Below are 19,852 nucleotides of genomic sequence, written 5' to 3'. Positions count from 1 at the left end.
GCCTGGACACCAGCTGGCACTGCCTAACTTTCCCCCTCCCTCCCTGGCTCCCCAGGAGCAGCCTGCTGTACGAATCCACGCTGGTGGTGGAAGGGGTGCTGAGTGAGAAGCCTTGTACCCTGCGGTTGCGGGGCCGAGGCTCTTACGACGAGAGATATGTGATACCCCACCAGTTCTGAAGTTCGGCCGTCTCTGGGGCTAACCAGTGTAGGCCACCACCGGGGTGACTATGATCACTGTCACTAGAAAGATGGGCCACAGATTCCGGCAAAGCAAGAGCTGGACTGGGAGTGAAATGCCCGACACAGAACCAGATAAGTAAGACACATTTACTTTGCCAATCACACATCATTCATGAGGCCACTGTTCCACAGAAATATATGTGGTTCTGCGGTCAAGAGTAATCTGCATTGACTGTGGTCCAGCTGGGAGGACCAGACTGGATGACCCCGTGCCCAATTGTCCCCATATTGTGACGATAACATTATCTAGATTAAAATGCTGTGATACACCCTCCAGTGCTCAGTGTCCCGTGCAGATGGCTTCCGTAGAGTCCCCCTCTGGCCACCATTGTAGGACTCTCTGGGCAGTGCCTGCAGTCAGGGCTTCAGTACCCAGGGTACTCAAAGACAGCAGCGGCCCCCATCCCTGTCCCGATGCACATGGACACCACTCCATAAGCCCTGGGGAAAGAACCTGCGTTGGCTGTGCAGATCTGGCCCAAGCCGTGCCCTCACCAGGCAGAGCTGCAGCAAGAAGGGCTCACGGACAGATGAGCAGAGCAGATCTGTGGGAACTGAGCCGTGGACAGACACACAGCCAGGTGGCAGACACCTTCCACAGGTTGTGCTGCCTTTTAAGCAAGCCACCAGGAAGGCAGGTCTCGCCCCTCCATCCCTACTTCAGAATACCTGTGTGTGTACGTGTTCACCTCCCCAGGCCCCAGCCATCAGACACCCCAGCTCCAACACCCCCCCCACCACTCCACAAGGAGCAGCCTTACCGTTTCCCACGGCGCTTCAGTTCATTGAGCAGCGTGACGACCTGCCTAGCACCGGTGCAGCCCAGGGGGTGGCCCAGGGCTATTGCACCCCCCAGGGGGTTCACCTTCTCTGCAGGAATTCCCAGCTTCTCCACACAGTAGAGGGCCTGGAAGGAGCCAGAGCAATGGCTGGAGCCTTCATCTGCTCTGAACCACGGGCCCAATTGATTCCACCATGACACCCAGGCTCACCTGACTGGCAAAGGCCTCATTGATCTCAAAGACGTCTATGTCATTCACAGTCAGCCCTGTGGGCAAGATACAGAGCAGAGCTGACAGCCATGGCGGGACTCTGGATTTCCTCTAGGCTCCACCCCAAGTACAGCTCTCGTGGTCCACGCTAGGTGCCAGACACCTAATGGTAGGGTAGGGAGGCCTTGGCTGTGGGGCGCTAGCCTGACCCACCTCCATTCCAGAGCACCCGCAGGTCAAACCCAGCACACCCCAGTCCCAGATACAGGTAATGAGGGGTCCAGGTACAGGATGAGAAGGGGCTGCTCACCTGCTTTCTGCAAAGCTGCAGGGATGGCATAGGCAGGACCGATGCCCATGATGTCAGGAGGGACGCCGACCACTGCATAGGACCTCAGGACCCCAAAGATGGGAAGGCCCAGTTCTTCAGCTTTGGACCTCCGGGCCAGCAGGACGGCAGCTGCTCCATCACTCACCTGACTGGAGTTTCCTAGGGGAGGAAGGGTGGGGTGAGGAGGCCTCAGACTGAGCTGAAGAGAGCCAGCCCTCCACCATCACCTTGCCAAGGGGCCTGGTTACCTCCATCAGCCCTGTTCCCGGCCCACGCTCACCAGCTGTGGTAGAGCCTCCATCCTTGAAGGCCGGCTTCAGCTTGGCCAGGCCCTCCATGGTGGTGCTGGGACGGATGCCCTCATCCTGGGACACCGTGATGGTTTTCTTGTTGCCCTTGTCATCAAGGACTGTGGTTGTCACAGGCACGATCTCAGCTTGGAAACAGCCCCTGCTCTGGGCTCTCGCGGCCCTGCCAGCACCATGGACAGCGAATCTCAGGCCAGTTTGTAGTCTCTCCCTGCCTGTCCCTGCTTGGCCTGTGCTAACTCAGCAAGTCACACAGCCCCAGGCCTGTCCAGCCCAGGGACTGCTGTGCCCCCTGATGGAGGTGTGAGAGACTGCTGAGGGCTCCTCAGGACACCACTTTTTTTCCGGGAGGGAGAGGTATGCCCAGACTCCTAGATTCTTCATCGCATCCCATCCCAACAGAGAGCAGGACACGCAGAGGCGTCCTTCTGTTCAGTGCACTGGCCACTCAGCCTGCTCAGTGCCCTCTTCCATGACAATGCTGGTGCTTCCCACAGGCCTGAGGCTCTGGTTTTCTTGAATGGCAGCCTGAGGTCACCACTCCAGGCCCAGATCTGCCTCTTATGCTAGGAAGACTAGCATACTCCAGGCTTAAGTATCACCAGTGGCCACCGTGTCTGGTCAGAACAGGGTCCTATGCCTTATGTCCCAAGGAACAGAGTGGGGGAGGAGCTGAGGCCCTAGTTCTGGAGAGGACACTCAGACCTCAGAGTGCATAGTTAAAGAGGACTGGGAAGACCTACCCAACAGTGGTGCTGAAATGTTCCACCTCCCACCCAGAGGCAGGAGGCTAGCCAACACTGTCGTGCCATCTCGACAGTCCAAGCTGAGACTAGTCTCCACCCCATCAACAGCCCACCCCAGCCGCACTCACTTCTGCTGGGAGGCCAGAGCAAAGGCATCCTGTTTCTGCCGTGAAATGCCAAACCTCTCAGCCACGTTCTCCGAGGTTATCCTAGACACAAACAGCAAAACAGGAGACTGTGGGTCTGCTGGCCTGAGGGCCAGGGCCATACTGAAGGCCTGTGCTTGCACCTCTGGGCATCCAGGCCAGAGGTAGGATATCCAGTCACTGCCCCAGGGGCAGAGGTAAGTTCTCAGAAGGTGGCACTACTGTCTCATCTTAGCGAGGAGCACCCACGCTAGTCAAATCCTCAGAGGCACAAACCAAAGGAAACATTCTTTATGGGGGGCTGACAACTTGTGTGTGAGGCCTGCAGAAGACATGGCTTCCTACCCAGTGATATCTCAAGGGGAGAACCAGAGGACCAGAGACACTAGCTGGTCACACGTGGTCAACTTCTATGACTCCAAGCTGCCTCTGGAGAAAGGATCTGGACAAAGCCAGATCACTGCCCACTGCAAGCTTTTCTCTGTATAGCTGTGCAACCAGGGATCCCTGCCCTTGGATGTTGGCAAAGTCCAGAGATCACAGATATGACTGTAGCTGACAGAGGTATAGAGAACAAATTTCCCAGGCTACATCTCAGAGGCCTGAATCCCCCACAAGCGTGTTCAGAACTTCAGTGCTCCCCACATCCTCTCAATGTTCCAGGTCTCTAACAGGAGTTTGGGGGAGCATCTGGCACCATCCTCCTTGTGCCTGGGCACCTTGGGGTGGGGGAGGAAAAACATGGGATATGTTTGGAAACTCAGGGGCTCAGAGATGACTCAAGTGTTTAAAGAGAGGAAAGCCAAGGATCATGTCAATCCATACCTAGTACCTGCTGAGTATATGGTACTCAAAGGACGGAGGTTGAATGGGGTCAAGGCCAGGCATTGCCAGCCACAGAGGGGAAAATTCCATGGTCTCTGATAGAAGACAGAGTGGTGAGTGGGCCTACACACACACATGCACACATGCACACAGACACACATGTGTGTGCGTGCACACACAGAGAGCCACCTGTGGACACTCACCCCATAGGAATCAGGCAGTCCCTGGCCTTCTCATTCTCCAGCAGGCGTGAAGAAATGTTCCTAAGATTCCCTCTCTCAGACATGGTCATGGACTCCACCCTGAGGAAGAGGAGTGAGCTCTCAGCCCTACCTAGTAGGAAGCCCCAGGGATGGCCAACTGTCTGGCAAGTACTGGACAATAAATAACCAGAGGATCCCTCCAGGCATGCAACAGATACCTGGCCAGCAAGCAGGGCTGCTGTGGCTGAGCTATCTTTCCCTCCAGCCCAAGACACAGCACCGTACCAGACACAGCCCCAGATCTGGGGTCCTGCTGCATGGTGCATTGCTGAGTTAAGTGAGCAGTGGATCCCAGGGATGACCTTCTGTGACCTCCTGGTTGTCCCTCTAATGTGGGGCATATCAATCAGCCTGATTCAGCCTCAGTGTCCCCGAGTCAGAGGGAGAAGCGAGACACGACGAACACTAAGTTTACATCAAAGAAAGCCCTGGCCTGCATCGATTGGCAAGTAGATGGGATGGCCGAGAAAAAGACCGGGTGGTCCATGCAGAAGGACCAGACATTGCTGGGGAGGTGGCCATGAGGCCACACGATGACCAACAGCCCTGGCTAAGTTCTCCCCAACTCTGGCATAACATGAACCCTTTCCGTTCATTTTGGGAGGACCAGTGCTAGTTACAGGACCTCAAACGTGCACTACATTGCTACGCTGTATCTCTTGGCCTTAATTTTCTTTTTAGTCTCATTTTGAGACAGAATCTTGCTAGACAGTCTCAGATCCAGATTTTAAGTAGCTCCAGCGGGCCCTGACCACGAATCCCCTTGCTTCAGCTGGGATTACAACCCCAGCCGTTGTCTGAATCCTGTTTGGACATGAGAACCTGTCTACAGTGTGACCGAATCTCACAAGCCCCACAGCCAGCAGTGGTTGTGTCTCTACCTAATCATTCTACAGCGTCCACAGGGCTGAGGTGGGGTGAGGATGTGAAGTCCTGGCAAGGAGGAAACTGGCCATGGTCACCAGCATGAACCCAACTCGACAGTTCAGTCCTGGGCAAGCTGCACTCTCAGCAGCTAGGGGCTGGTCAGGTGATGCGAGCATCCTTCAGGCACAGCTGCTTTGTCTCCAGCACCACGGTCCTGAGGACCTCGTGGAGCCCCAGCCTGTCCCCTCAGGACACCACAGCTGCTGTCCTCATTATGGCAAGCAGGAGATGACTGTGACCCTTGCCTACCATAGTCCCCGTTTGTGGACTTTAACACATGGGTCAGGAAAACCCAGTGCAGGCAGCCAGGACCCAGCAATGCTATTCCTATCAAAGTTATTCTGCAGAACCTGGGGCAGCTCGCTCCAAAGCCTGCCAAGGCTATCTGCCAGGCATGCCTAGGCTGTCTTCCAACATCAGATGTTCCTTCCTGGATCCACCATCAGGTGTAACTTCTGCAGCCCTTGCCCCAGAGGCAGAAACCCATGCATGGGTTCTGCATGGAGGAGACAGTGAGCAGAGGTCTCAACATGTCCCTCAGAACAGAGTCTCAGATGGAATTCCTCCCTTGGTGTTAGAGTGGCAGACAAGGCAACAGCCTAGGAAGACAAACGTTTATACCCAAGGAAATGTCCCTGACTTGAGGGAGCCTGCTCTGCCACTTCCCTCAGGAGCATTGGAAATCAGCCAGTGCAACAGGCAAAGTCCAAGTGCTGTCGATTTCCAAGGTGATATTCAGATTTGCAAGAAAGAATGAAAGAGGCAACTACGCTCAGAGCTTCAACAACTCCTAGGCTGCATCTGTATGAGTCCAGCCCAGTCAGCTGCTGCGGTGGGCAGGGAGAATCACGGCTGAGGAGAGCAAAATTAGTTTGATTCATTGCATGGGTTAATAAGACCATCTTACCCACAGGCCATGCCAATGTCATAAGACCCATTTCTGATGCCACCTGCAACAAAAGCACTTCATAACCATCCTTGGCCGGAGTGGGCCTGCCCTGGAGCAGCACAGCCCATTCCCTCCCTGCTCTCAGGGTACAGTCACCAAAGCCTCACAGAAGATTCAGGAGCACCCAGAAAAGATTTGGGGTGTTGTACCTAGCAACCAAGCTTTCAAATCATGACACAGAGACTTTTATTAGTTTTGAATACTTGGCCTATCTTAGGCTCATTTCTGGCTATCTCTTTTAATTTAAATTAACCTGTTTCTCTTTATCTACCCTTTGCCTCGGGGCTTGCTTGCTTGCTTGCTTTCTTCCTTCCTTCTTTTTTTTTTTTTTTTTTTTTTTTTTTTTTTTTTTGGTATGTCTTACTTTCACTGCTTGTTCCAGTGTCTGGCAGGCTGGCACTTGCCTGGCTTCTTGCCCCAGGCATCTCTCTCCTCCCTGATCTCCTTTTCTTATATTCTCTTCTTCTCTTGAGCCTAGACGCTTCCTATTAATTCTCCCTACCTGCCAGCCCCACCTATCTCCCCCCCACCTCTCTAGCTATTGGCCATTCAGCTTTTTATTAGGTCAATCAGGTGCCTTAGGCAGGCAAGGTGAAACAGCAAAACATCTTTACATAATTAACAAATGCAGCATAAACAAACGTCACACATCTTTGCCCAACAAAAATAATACTCCACAACAGGGTGTGACAATGGGTGTTTCTCCACTCCTCTCTGTCTAGGGTCCTGAGGGGCAAGGACCAAGGACAGGGTACACTCCTGTGCACCCAGCAATCACAGCTCACCAGCGATGTTGGCCACTGCCTGCAGCCCCGATGAACACTGTCTGTTAACAGTAGACGAAGGTACTGTCTCTGGAATGCCACTGAAATAGAAGGGGAAATGGCAGTCAGCCCTGGATGTGACTGTGTCTCACAGAAAGACCACTAGATTTCTGGGCCCCGTGAGCGCCCCAGCAGTGTGTGCACAGATCAGAGCAACGGGGAAGCCTGCCCCTTTGGGCGCAGCTCCATAGGAGCAGAAGTAGGTGCTGAGCACGCCTGTCTGCACAGTTCCTGACTCCCACAGCCCCCAGGCATTCTCATCTGTCCTACAGTTCCCAGCACAGACAATGAAAACCTGCCGTGGGCCACAGCCCATCTTCTTCCCCTACCAGTCATTTCTTGGACCCCTGAGGATAAAGAAGTGGGCCTATGGCTGGGCTAGGACACGACAGCTGCATGTCAACATGGGACCGCCATTCACCCCCATCCCTTGGCCTTCCTAGTAGCCACAGAGTTGGTCCAGTGTGTCCAGTTTTCTCCTCTGTGGGCTGTTTCCCCACTTGGCATGTTCATTCTTCCACTCCTTGCTCTGGGGTGCCCCGGGTTCATTCATTCAGGCTATTGCAGCTGTCTTCCAAGGTGGCATACAGGCCTTGGCCAACACAGTAAAGACCTAGGAGCATCCCAGGCCCTTGACTGACACACCAAGAACCCCAGAGGACAAGCACATAGGAATTAGGATGGTTCTGGTGTGCAGACACCAAGAGCACTGGGTTTTTAGTGGATGCACCAACAACACAGAGAGAATCAAACAGTAGGGCCTCATGCCAAAGCCACACCTTGGGGAGGAACGAGGCCATCTGCTGCACAAGAACTACACCATGTGAAGCCTGAGCGCTTGGGTATATTTGGGTAGGGTTTAGCCAGGGCAAGGAGAGCTGGCTTGGCCTGCACCCCATGGGGACAGAATGGGCCGAGGGAGGAAAGAAGCAGGCAGACAGCCTGTGGTTCACTGAACCAGCTGATTGGAGACAGGAGTCTCTGGCCAGACTGGTGACAGGCGTGGAGCTTGAACCCCAGGCCAAGTCTGACCCTAAGTTGCCAGTCGCTCTGCCACTGGTCAGTGTTGCTATTATTTCCAGCCAGCCCACGCAGGAAGGACTGAGGGAAAAAGGCCCTCAGTCTCCAGGTGGCAGTGAATGAACCACTGGTTTGCTGTCTTGAGAGGACCAGGGTTCTTCCTGGGGTACAACCCCATCCCATGCTACACCACCCCCAGACACTGAGGATTGGACAAGCCTGGGCTTCCAGATGCTCACCTGAGAGGAGAAACATACACCGCCCGGTCCTGGTCATGTGATTCCACCCACTGAAGGGTCTCTGCTAAGTCAGCTTTGTTTAAAATTTAGGCCACCAAGAGGCTCTGCCCCAGTCCCCAAGCCCTGGGTGCCTTGGCCATTGGCCCAGTGACACACCCCTTTTAAGTAGGGGAAAGGTTACAGTCATAGGACAGAGTTCAATGTCTTCTGGTTGCCTCGATATCTTCTTTCAGCCTGACCTTCCACCTCACACTCCAGCACCAGGACCCCCAGCAGTCACAGCGGACAATTAGAGGCAGAAAGGGAAGGATTACCTCAGGAACTGGGCAATGCGTGCCGTGACGGCTCCGGCCCCCGGCAAAAGCACATTGCCTGTGGACAGAAGAACCCTTACTCAGTGCGGGGGGCGGGGTGGTGGTGGTGGTGGTGGTGGTGGTGGTGGTGGTGTGTCCTGAAGCCTAAGGTAAAAAAAAAGATGTCCCAGAAAGGAGACATTCCAGATCTCTCCAGGAATCTAAGGCCTCTGCAGAGAGGTTCGTGTGAGGCTGTGGCAGCTGAGCTTGAGGAATGGGGGGAGTCAGCTACCAACCGTCCGTCACCCACCAGCCCAGTGCTGGAGGGCCACCAGCATGTTTGCCAAGGCATGCTTCTCCACACCAGTAAGCTGGGCAGGTGGCCTGCTCACCTGACAACAGGAGAGAGCCTCTAGGGTAAGAGGCACACAGTGGAAAGCCTCAAAGCTGAGGGAAGCAGGACTGCGGGGGAGGGAAGTGAGTCTGCAATGGCTAGTGTCCCCAAGTGTCCTCCCCCAAGCTCTGTGTCACGCGGGAGGAGGAACAGGCTAGCCTCCCCAAGCCCTGTGACCCTGCGGGAGGAGGAACAGGCTGGCATCCCCGGATAGAACCATGTCCTACGCGATGGCGATGTTATTCTAATTCAGGGAAGAGCAGGGGTTAGGGCAGGGCCGGGTGAACCCTGTCTACACCTATAGCCGGGCTGACCGACAGAATGTCGGTGTAGGTGGAAAACCGTGGCCTCCCACCTCCTGGAGTCTCCAGGAACATCTGGGCTTTAGAGCATCAATCTCAGGGCGGTCCTGCTTTTCCATGTCCACTCAGTGGGCGGATATGCCTCGAGGGGGCGCCCGAGGTTCTAAATTGAAGACTGGCTGTTAGGGCAGTTTCATTCAGAACTCTGTGGTCCAGCCCTTCCCCTCAGTAAACTCAAGTCTGTGTTGTTGAGAGAAGGGCCCCGGGAGTAAACTCAAGTCTGTGTTGTTGAGAGAAGGGCCCCGGGAGGGAGGGCGAGGAGGACCCGGCGCAGGCCTGGCAGGTGAGCTCACCCACGGAGATATCTCCCAGCTGCTCAGGCCTGAGGTTCACGTCCTGGAGAACCGCGGTCAACACGGCCGACAGAAGCTCGTCCGGGGTGGTGTCCTGCAGAGCGAAGCGGCAGTGAGCCCCGCTCCCGCACCCCCACCCGGGGACTCTGCGGGCACCATAGCCCAGCGGGCAAGATCGCACTGGCCGCCTTCTGCAACTCTCACCCGTCGGAAGGGTCTCACCTTGAAGCCGCCGCGGCCCGAACGGCCGATGGGGGTGCGCCGTCCGTGCACCACCACCACGTCGGAGGCCGAGGCCTGCGGGAAGCCCGCGGAGCAGGGCGCGGCTTGCAGCGCGGAGCTCGACTCGGGCCTGCAGTCCAGGTGTCCCAGCACTACCTGCAGTCGATGCATCGCGGAGGTGGGTCCCGAAGATTTGCCTGGGTCTGGGTGCAGAACCAATGGGATAAAAAACCGAGGCTTGCAGGAGGGCAGAGACAGTTCGAGCTTTAAATCTTTCACAAGTCCCGCCTACCCCTTCTGCAGCCAATCAGAAGAGGAGTCTTCCTGCGGTCACCCCACCAAAACCTCCCATCTTCTCAAAGCCAGGTCAATGAACTCCAAAACCCCTCTTTTTTGATAGTTCATCCATATACACCTGTGATGGTGAAAGAGCGTGCGGCGCAAGTTCAAGGCCAATCTGGGCTACAAAATAAGAATTTGCTTCAAACATATAATTTTTTAAAAAAAGTTTGTGCACATTTCTGAAGCCTCTCCCAGAAGTATAAACTGGAACTTTCTGTCTTTCACAGCATTTTGCAGTCAACACTGGAGGCAGGACCGCAAAAGTCCTCTGGGTTTCTGAGCATGAACCAGGATTCCGTCTTCCAAAGCACAGCCTTTGCACAATGTTAGATGATGATCGCAGCGTTTTTCTCAAACCCCAGGAGAGCCCAAACCACAAAAGGAGGAGAAACCGAGGGGCCTCAGTGAGTAAGGTGCTTGCCCCACAAGCGTGAGGGCAGAGAGCGGATCCCCAGTGCAGATAGCAAGGCTGGTCAGGCTCCATAGCAGTCAGAGACCATTTGTGCTCAGGTGGGGCCGGCAAACTACCCAGCTGGACCAATCGAATCATTGAGAACCCGGCTCAGAAAGAAACCTGGCCTCAGAAAACAAAGTGGAGAGGATGTCTCTAGTCATCCGGGTTGACACTCAACATTTCCCTCTGGCCTCCACCTGCGTGCACACGCATGTGCACATTCATCTGCACACACATGCCCACATACACTTGAGCATATATGTCCACATACCAACACACATATATACGAGGGAGTGCGAGAGAAAGTCTCTGCCTCTTAAAGGCAGATCTAGCTTTCCTATCACCGTTGCCAAAGGCACAGCCTGCCTCCCCGCTTTCCTCAAAGCAGGCTCCTAAGCTCTTTAGAGACAACAGAGGGCAGGCTGCAGGTGCCTCCCCCTGTGCCCTCCCCACCATCTTCCATCTTCCAGTGCTGGTCTTTGTGAACCTCTTAGAAACCCAGGAAGGCCTGTGACTTCATCAGGTCACAGGACACACATCCACCCAACGGCCCACTGATCGCATGTGCCAGAGCAAGGATAGGCATATTTACCCAAGACAAAAATCACAAGCTTTTCTAAGGCATGAAAAGAAATGAGATTTTGTGTTTTCTTCTGTAACTTGATGACATGAAGGCTGAGTGTGAACCTCGTAGATGACAATGCCGTGTCCCGATGTCAAAATGTTGCATACTCTGCGTTGAGCAAGGGCAGAGAGATCTGGACAAAAGCAGAAGTAGAGACACCCCCTCCTACACATCAGGGATAGTGGATCTCAGAGATCATTTCTGAGTGCTACCTCGCTGTCTCCAGAGATCTCAAAAGGAAGTGTGGGAGGCTCCCGTCCTAGCGCAGGTGCAAAGAACTATAGACTCCAAGACAACGGGGTGCTTCTCCAAGGTGCAAGGCAGGAGGGCTGGCAGGGAGACAGGACGCAGGGCTGAGGAGATGATACAACTACAAGCTCCAAAGACCCAGCACAGCTGCAGGAGGACCCCTGGGTCCACACCCCACACCCTTCTGGCTGCTGTGAGGGGAACTGTCTTTCCAAAGACTGAACCTTCCACTTGTTTTTTGTTTTGTGTTTGGAGACAATGTTTCATGTACCTTGAGGCTAGCCTTGATCTGTATATATAATTGATAACAGTCTTGCACTTCTTCTGCCTTCTGAGTGCTGGGGTTTGTATACAGAGGCTGCTCACTCATTTCCCAGCTGCCCAGACCACAATAATCACACAGAAACTGTATTAATTACAACACTGTTGGCCAATAGCTTATGCATATTTCTAGATAACTCTTACCTTTTTAATTAACCTATTTCTATTAATCTGTGTGTCGCCACGAGGCTGCGGCCTACATGACAAGGTTCTGGCATTCTGGAGTCTGGTGTAGGAGGTCCTTCTGTTTATGTGTTGCTTTCATTGGTTAATGAATAAAGAAACTGCCTTGGCCTTTTGATAGGGCAGAACTTAGGTAGGTGGGGAAAGCAGAACTGAATGCTGGGAGGAAGAAAGCAGAGTCAGAGGAGAAGCCATGGATTTTCTGCCTGAGATGGACACCGGTTAGAATTTTACCTGGAAAGCCACTGCCACAAGGCAATACACAGATTAATAGAAATGGATTAAATTATGATGTAAGAGTTAGCCAATAAGAAACTAGAACTAATGGGCCAAGCAGTGATTTAATTAATACAGTTTCTGTGTGGTTATTTCGGGGCTAAGCTAGCCTGGCAGCTGGGACAAACAAGCAGGCCCCTCCCTGCAACAGGCGTCTGTCTCTTTAGGTAGCTACTTGGTGTCTCCCAGACTCCACCTACTTTCTCCTCTATCTCTATTAGGATTTCCCACCTGGCTTTATTCTGCCCTTCCATTAGCCCAAAGCAGCTTCTTTATTATCCAATGGTAATAAAATATATTCACAGCATACAGAGGGGAATCCCACATCAGGGGCTACAGGTTTGTACCACCACACTCTGATTATTTAATGCTGGGGGTCAGAACCCAGGATTTCGTGCATGCTGGGTAAGCAAACAACTAAGCTGTATTTCTAGTGCCAATTTTGCTATTTTTAATTTTTATTATATTTTTAAAATTTCTTTTAATTTTTTTTATTATTTTATATATTATAGTGTGTATGTATGTGTGAATGTGAGTGTGTGCATGCCACAACACACCTAGGGAAGTCAGAGGACAATCTCCAGAAGTCATTTCTCTCTTTTCACTATGGGATCCTCTATTTCGTTTGATGGAAAAGCCAAGCATGATGGTCCATACTTGGGAGGTGAAGGCAGGAGGACCACGAGTTCAAAGCTATCTCACCCACTTTTCAACTTTAAAACCAGCCCAGGCCACATTAGACCCTGCCTATCCCCCCTCCACTGAAACAAAGTTTAATGGAAAGCAAGACTCTCAGGAGGTGGGCATTTTAAATGCCTAGTGCTAGAACATTCTAGGAGCAGCATTCTTGAGGAAAGATGAGTTTTCAAGCCCCATAATGTGACAGGCACTGCCCATGAAGACAGAAGGCAGGTGCTGCCCATGAGGACAGAAGGCAGGTGCTGCCCATGAGGACAGAAGACAGGTGCCGCCCATGAGGACAGAAGACAGGTGCTGCTCATGAGGACAGAAGACAGGTGCCCCCAACAGGACAGAAGACAGGTGCCGCCCATGAGGACAGAAAGCAGGTACCGCCCACTAGGCACGAGTATCTGTGACTGAAAGGAAAGAGACTGTTGTTCCTTTAAATAACTACAAACACAGCTTCAAGTGGTTTGTTGTTCCTTGTTCCTAACAGGGGCTTGCACAGAAAAAGAACCAAAATACAAAAGTCACGGTGAGTCATTCCCATAGGTGCCCTCCAGTCACCTTTGCTCCTAATAAATAATCTCATTACACTGCTAACCTCTCCGGCCCAGCCCCAGGAGCCTGGTCATCTGGCATTGAGGGTGCGTTATTTATAAAGCAGTAATCTGAAAACAGGCAGGATCAGGAATGTGCAGCCCTCTGCATCAACGGCATCTTTCCTGTGTACACATGCACACGTTCCCCAGTAAGATCCCATGGTTTCCTGTGTTCAAGCATGTCCTAGCTTTGGAAGGGATCCTGGGTGCTGCAGAAAGCAAACCATTTACTCTGCCACCTCCTGACTGTGCTCGTCAGCTGTGTGTCAAGGCTGAGCACACCATGCTCCCCGGCAGAGGGATTGTCACAATTCATTCTATGGCAGAGGTTCTGAACGCACTCACTGCGACCCTTTAATACCGTGCTTCATGCTGTGCTGATCCCCAACCATAAAACTATTCACTGTTACTTCACAACTGTGAATTTTGCTATTCTTATGCATCGCAATGTAAATCTCTAATAAGCAGGATATCTGATATGCAATCCCTGTGAAGGCTCTTTCAGCCTCCCAAAGGGGTTGTGACCTCCAGGTTGAGAATTGCTGATCTTAGGGATGGCGCTGTAGCTAGCTGGTAGAGCGTTTGCTTAGCATGCCCAGTGCTGGTTTAATCCCCAGCACCACACAAACGAGGTGTGGTAGTGCGCACTTGCTCCTACCCAGGCATCAGGAGGTGGAAGGCTGGGGAGGGTCGGAACCTGGAGGTTATCCTCGTGACATGGGGGTCTGAAGACTGCCTATGACAGCCAGTCTCAAGAGAATAAATTTTAAAACTTTGAATTTTTAAACTGGTGTAAATCACTGTTTTTAACTAAAATATATATTCAAACAGATAAACATAAATCTCTCTTAGTCCTGCCCCTGGTTTTTAAAAGGAGAGACTGAGGCCCAGTAACTGCAGGAGATAGGACCTGAATTCAGAGCCTTGACCTTTGACCTAATTACCTCCCCCATCCTTACCCCTCAAACTTTGTGATAGAGCAGCATCATCAAAGACAAAATGTCATCTATCAGGTGACTCCCTCAGGTCTGGCACCCCATGGTCTGCTCCCTGCCGTGACACATTGAAGGATCTCAGGAAAAGAGCCGGCTTCCTCTCTCTCTCTCTCTCTCTCTCTCTCTCTCTCTCTGTGTGTGTGTGTGTGTGTGTGTGATTTGTGCAGGTGCTTGTGCATCTTGGCTAGATGGGGATCCAGTCACTTCATCCTGGTATTAGGACTTTAGGTCCCCGTTTCTGGGCCCCCGTGCCTCCATGTCCCTGGTACCTCCATGCCTCCGTGCCCCTTGTCTCTGTGCCTCTTGTCTCCATGCCCCTTGTCTCTGTGCCCCTTGTCTCTGTGCCCCTTGTCTCTGTGCCCCTTGTCTCCGTGCCCCTTGTCTCTGTGCCCCTGTGCCTCCATGCTCCTGTGCCCCCCGAGCTCCCAGGTCTTGTTACTATAAAAGTACTAGAATTCGAACTCAAGGCTTCATGTGTATGGGCATACACTTTACTGGATGAATTTGTACACTTTCAAAACCACATTCGCCTGCCCATAGACCCCATTCTCTTAGTTTTTTCAAGTGTTTTTATTCGTTAAATTTTTATTCTTATTTACAGTCACCTAATTTTGCGTATGCTTTTTTCATTACTGTGTAGACTTTTCTTTGTTTTCTTTTTAAAAGGTGAAAAAGCCTTGTTTTTTTAAAAACAGTTTTTATTCCAAATATTTTTGTGCAATAAGAGACATTCATACAGAAGAGTGCAACCCCACACCCAGAACGTTCTTTAAACAGATGGAGTAGTTTTTCTCACCCAGTCTAAAGCTCTGAAACCTTCTAGAGTCCCGAGTCCCATTAAGAAAGCCATTCTGTTAAGATCAGTTAAAACTGGTAATATCCTTATTTTACCCCTGACAACCCCTTGGATTTTTTTTTTAATTTAATGTTTTAACCCCTTGCACTTTCTCATTTAATTTTTTCATAGTGTATTTTGATCATATTCCTTCCTGTCCCCCAACTCCTCCCAGATCCTCCCTGCCTCCCTACCCACCTGGAAGGGCAGCTCACTTGACCAGTCTGCACTGACTAACAGGGGCAGAGTGTCTCAGCAGGAGAGACGGAGATGACACTCACAGCTGGTGTGCGCCTGGCGCCCCATCCTCCACCTCCACAGTCTCAACCCAGTCTGCCTTCCAGAGGACGTGTCCTAAGGAAACATCTAGAATGTGTCCTCTCCGGGTCACACAGCTGTAAGGTAGGTCTTTTCTGTCCGTGAGGGACATGATCTGGCCTTGGACCAGGGCCGTCATTGCGTGGAGAGCCCCACTTCTGAGGCAGTTCAGGGTTCCAGCTGTTGGGGTGTCCACTGTGACCCAAGCAGGAATCTGTTCTTGTGGTCCAACCTTTCTCCTACTTAGACGGGGTGTTTCCAGGCCCACAGCCAAGCACCCAGGGCTTCAAAACTAGAGCAAAGGCCCTCTGTAGTCTGTTTTTTCAACCAAGGTGAGCCTGCTGCTTCTCTTGTGAAAGTATGAACTCTGGCCTCGCACATCGGGTAAATAACCACACTGAATAGCGCTTCCCTTGCCTTGTTACACAACCCTGAACTCCCAGCCTGTTTGATTTTTCAGATCGTTGGGACAGAACAATGAGTGGGGGAAGGGGAGTCCAAGAGGACCTGGGCATCTTGATCCTCCCAAGATGAAGAAGCAGTAATTCAACCACCTCCACCTCCATCCCCACCCCACCTCCTTGCTGCCCCATGGACCAGGATTAACAGCAGTGCTGGCTGGTGTCAGGACAGGAAGTGGAAGCTCTGGAGATGGGAGCGGTCTCCCCATCTCTCTGCTGACTAACTCTGCAGTTTCCACTCCACATTTTCACCCTGGCTTTTCCTCCATCCGCCTGCATCTTCATCTTCCTCTCTCCTCACTGCCCATTTGTCTTCACAGAGAGCACCTGGCCCTAGCTACACTCTGCCCAAACTGCTTCTTTACCCTTAGTGCATGGCTTCCCTAAGATCTCGGGCTTCCAATGAGCAACGTTTCTCCCGCTGAGAGGACCATGGTGATGCTCTGCCATCCGGCCCCAGTGTTTTCAGGTTCCTTGTCTGCTGGACGGGCAGCTACAGAGGCAAAGTATGGTGAACACCCCAGCCCCACAGGTGGATCTTTGCTCAGTAGCTGCTGGATGAAGATGTGGTTCTGTAGAAGGTGATGGCAATACGTAAGAGAATTAGGGGCCCATCAGGTATTCATTGGGCTCACCATCTGGCTGATTCCCGCAGAGCTTGGCATGTGCGGGGGGGGGGGGGGGGGAGTGGAGGTGGGACTGCTAATTTGACTGCACACTACAGCCATGGTAAGATGTCCATTTCTAGAGGTGAAAAGAATTTTAAAGTTTGAACAAGTCCCCAGGGCTCTGAATTTGGCAGTGCCTTGAAGAAGGGCCGGGTGTTTTTGCCCAAGTCAGGGGCCCCTCGAGCTGGAGGAGAGCTGAGGCTCTGGAGCTAGCGGCTCAGGTTCTCCTGGGCCCCTACTGTGTCTTAGATGCTCCGTGTTTCTTGTCAGGAGGTGTTATTAGCTTATGACCAGATCCTGGCTGCTCTCGGGTGGGTCGTCTCACCTGTGGTCCAGTTGGAAGATAGCCAAAGTCCACATGCAGGGACTGGGGTAGCCAAGAGCCACAGCCAGCCTGCCCTTGGCTGTCTACTGTGTTCCCGTCTTACTGGAGAACAGCAGGTGTGGTGACCTGAGGAGGCAGAGGGGCCGGAACTGTGAGTTACTCAAAGGCTATGGTCTGTGCACCTAGATTTGAAAGGCCTAGACCTTGAGGACACAACACGCTCACCATCTAGCTGGAGAGTCTGGGTCCAGACTGCCAATCTGGAGTCTAAGCTGAGAATCTGCAGCTTCCTCACTTTCCGGGAACTCAGTGTGCTCATCTATAAAAGGGCCCAGGTGACTTGGGGCAGTGGATGTTTGAGAGGATTTCACGAGGTCTTAGCCACCGCTGACACCGTGAGGCTTTTCATGGTGCTGTTAGTGTCCGAGGGCTCTCAAACCAGAAAGCATTCAGTTCGGGTCCTCTATCCTGGCCACTTGCCCTCCCTTCCTGTCAGCCGCCCCCCTCCCTTGCCGACTCTAGCCGGGTCTTTATGGTCAGCTTTGTTCTTGCATTAAAGGAATTTTTATGTCCTGCCTGTGGGGGTGCCGAGAACCGGAGCTGGCTTACTGGTTGTGTGGCCTGCACTGAGGGCCGCTGGAAGACTTAATGGCACCCGCCAGTTGGCAGGATCAACACGGTACCAGGCAGTGGGCCCTGGGCCCTGGAGGTTGTTGTGTCCTTTATGTTTGGGAGAGCCATTACTCAGCTGCCCTGAAACCTGGCAAGCTGCTTTGCCGGGCCTACCAAATAGCACCGGGCATCCCCACTCACCCCGAGGGACCACCTGCCACCTCACAGCTTGCTACACCTCCCACTCTCGCTGGAGCTTCCTAAGAGTGCCCGGCTCCCTGTTCCGGTCCCTCCCCCTCTATCGTCTATGTCCAAGTCTCAAAAGCTTGAACCTTGAAATGAGCGGCAAAAGCGTGCTGGGTGTGGCCGCGCCTGCGTCCTTTACAGCAACTGTCTCTGGATAGGTAACTAGAGTTGCCCAGAAACACGAAATCCTTTGGGGTGGGGGGGGGGGCAAAATGCTCGGTGACTCAAGGAGCTCTCAATGAGCCCTATCCCTTTCAAACTTTGTATTTTAATTTTATAGTTGATTATATTTTATCTTACTTTTTAATTTATTTGTTATATTATGTAATTTTTTTAATCTTAAAGGCAGCGTCTGATTCATTCTATAGCTTAGGCTGGCCCTGAACTTGCTCTGTAGTTCACACTAGGTCTTGAACTCATATTTTCCTGTGCCCACTTCCCAAGTGCTGGGATTACAGGCATGTTATGTCACTTTTCAAATTTGAAATTTTAAATAATATAAAGCAATATCAGAGTTTTTTTTTTTAAAAAAAAGGTTATCACAAAAAATAAAAGAGGGAGCTTCAGGACAGCCAGAGAAACACTGTTTCAAAAAAACAAAAATAAATAAATAAATACATGAGGGATCATACTCCATTATACAAGACACAACCCCTAAAGAATATTCAAACAATTTGCTCTTTTTGGGGCTGTGCCTATTACCTTCCCTATTGTTTAAGTCACTATAGTGACATTTCTGGATATGGGGTCTAAAAGTCACCTCTGAACATATATATGGTTTTACCAAGACAGGGTTTCTCTGTAGCTTTGAGGCCTGTGCAGGAATTCACTCTGTAGATCAGGCTGGCCTTGAACTCACAAAGATTCACCTGCCTCTGCCTCCCAAGTGCCTGTGCCACCACCCTCTGGCAACCTCTGAACATTTTTAATGAAATTTTTTAATTGGAAAAAAATTTTATATGACATAATTTGATCATGTTTTGCTCCTCAATTCCTCGCAGATCCTTCCCACTTCATTACCTGTCCTGTTTTATGCTCTTTTTCTCTTTCAAAAAACAAAGCAAAAAAAAATCCCAAGAATTAAAAGCAAGAAACACATACACATTAAAAAAAAAAAAAGGGACTGGAGAGATAGCTCAGTGGTTAAGAGCACTGGCTGCTCTTCCAGAGGTCCTGAGTCTGAGTTCAATTCTCAGCAACCACATGGTGGCTCACAACCGTCTGTAATGAGATCTGGCGCCCTCCTCTGGCATGCGGGCATAGATGGAGGCAGAACGTTGTATACATAATAAATAAATAAATAAAAAATAATAAAAAGAAACCTACGAAAACAAAAATAACAGCAAGCAAAAGACCAAAAAAGAAAAAGGAAAATGTGAAAACACAGAAAACTGAAACAAAAAGCCCACAAAACTTCTACCCAGTTCATTGTGCGCTGGCCAGCTGTTCCTGGGCATGGGACCTCTCCTGAAGTGAAGTTGATGATAGACCCAGAACCCCGTGAGAGTCCATTAGAGAAAACCCATGTCCCCTTTGCCAGCAGGTACTCTACTGCAGATAGTTTCTTCCTTGGGGAGCTTATTGGTTAGGGGAGGAAGCTTGTGTCATTCCCCTTCTGCCACCATCTGGCTTAACCTATGCAAGTCTCAGGCTTGCTCCACAGTCTGAGCTCACGTGAGCATCTGTCCTATTGTGTCTGAAAGACATGGTTTCCTTGGAGACATCTGTACCCTCTTGGCTGTTATAATAATTCCACCTCCTCTCAGACACCTCTAGGCTCTGTCGAGCTGACTGACTAGGAGGGTCACTTTTCCTTTGCTGGAATAAAATGCCATGACAGAAGCAACTTAAGGGACACAGGGTTTATTTCATCTCAGAGTTTCATAGTTTGAGGTCACAGTTTATCAGGGGTGACCTTGAGACAGATATTACAGCCACAGCCAAAAAGCAGAAAGGGATAAATACACACTGGCTGCTTCTCCACTAACCTTGTTTTCATGCTATTCAGGACCCAACTCTAGGAATGGGTACCACATACAGCAGGCAGAGTTCCCACGGCAACTCACCTGATGGAGACCCTCTCCTGCAGGCATGATCCCCAGATGATTCTAGATTGTGTCAAGTTGACAATTAACACAAAATGTCTTAAGGACTTTTTCTTGGAGTGGTGGAGGTCAGAGGTCAGCTTCCCTGGAGCCTTCAAGAGGATATCTCTCAGGATAAAGCCCGAGGTGGGCAATCTTTAACGCCATACTTATTTGGAATACCAAGGGGGAAGAAGCG

The 19,852-nt window shown here is 51.4% G+C and overlaps 2 protein-coding genes across 6 annotated transcripts in view; one reads left to right on the top strand and one right to left on the bottom strand.

Moving 5' to 3' along the window:
• Dlec1 (DLEC1 cilia and flagella associated protein) overlaps window positions 1-518 on the top strand; it is a 43,506-nt gene extending 42,988 nt beyond the window's left edge. For all 5 annotated transcript variants that reach the window (XM_085689025.2, XM_085689026.2, XM_048423484.3 and 2 more), the window contains one exon: window positions 56-518. In XM_085689025.2, the coding sequence (XP_085545151.2) occupies window positions 56-179 (124 nt within the window). In that variant the 3' untranslated portion in view covers window positions 180-518. The remainder of the gene's footprint in view (window positions 1-55) is intronic.
• LOC125393212 (3-ketoacyl-CoA thiolase B, peroxisomal) lies at window positions 316-9,617 on the bottom strand. The gene is made up of 12 exons (XM_087905169.1): window positions 9,377-9,617; window positions 9,155-9,248; window positions 8,127-8,184; window positions 6,515-6,594; window positions 5,688-5,730; window positions 3,794-3,892; window positions 2,748-2,828; window positions 1,846-2,036; window positions 1,545-1,724; window positions 1,235-1,290; window positions 1,004-1,149; window positions 316-683 (listed from the first exon to the last, which is right to left on the bottom strand). Exons 1-12 carry the CDS (start codon window positions 9,545-9,547, stop codon window positions 608-610), a joined length of 1,275 nt encoding a protein of 424 aa, XP_087761295.1. The 5' UTR covers window positions 9,548-9,617; the 3' UTR covers window positions 316-607.
• Between the last annotated feature and the right edge of the window lie 10,235 nt (window positions 9,618-19,852).

Source organism: Myodes glareolus, chromosome 4 (assembly GCF_982192425.1).
Source record: "Myodes glareolus chromosome 4, mMyoGla1.1, whole genome shotgun sequence".
Classification (NCBI taxonomy): Eukaryota; Metazoa; Chordata; class Mammalia; order Rodentia; family Cricetidae; genus Myodes; species Myodes glareolus.
The sequence above is the reverse complement of the archived record's forward strand: the minus strand, read 5'-3'. Positions and strand labels throughout refer to the sequence as shown.

What these genes read in the sequence shown, in the direction of transcription:
- LOC125393212 (XM_087905169.1), bottom strand. Translation starts at nt 9,547, where the DNA reads ATGCATCGACTGCAGGTAGTGCTGGGACACCTGGACTGCAGGCCCGAG. An exon ending in GACATTGGCATGGCCTGTGG is followed by an intron (nt 3,893 to 5,687) that starts GTAAGATGGTCT and finishes CCTCTTCCTCAG; the next exon opens with GGTGGAGTCCATGACCATGT. An exon ending in ATGAGGCCTTTGCCAGTCAG is followed by an intron (nt 1,150 to 1,234) that starts GTGAGCCTGGGT and finishes GGCTCCTTCCAG; the next exon opens with GCCCTCTACTGTGTGGAGAA.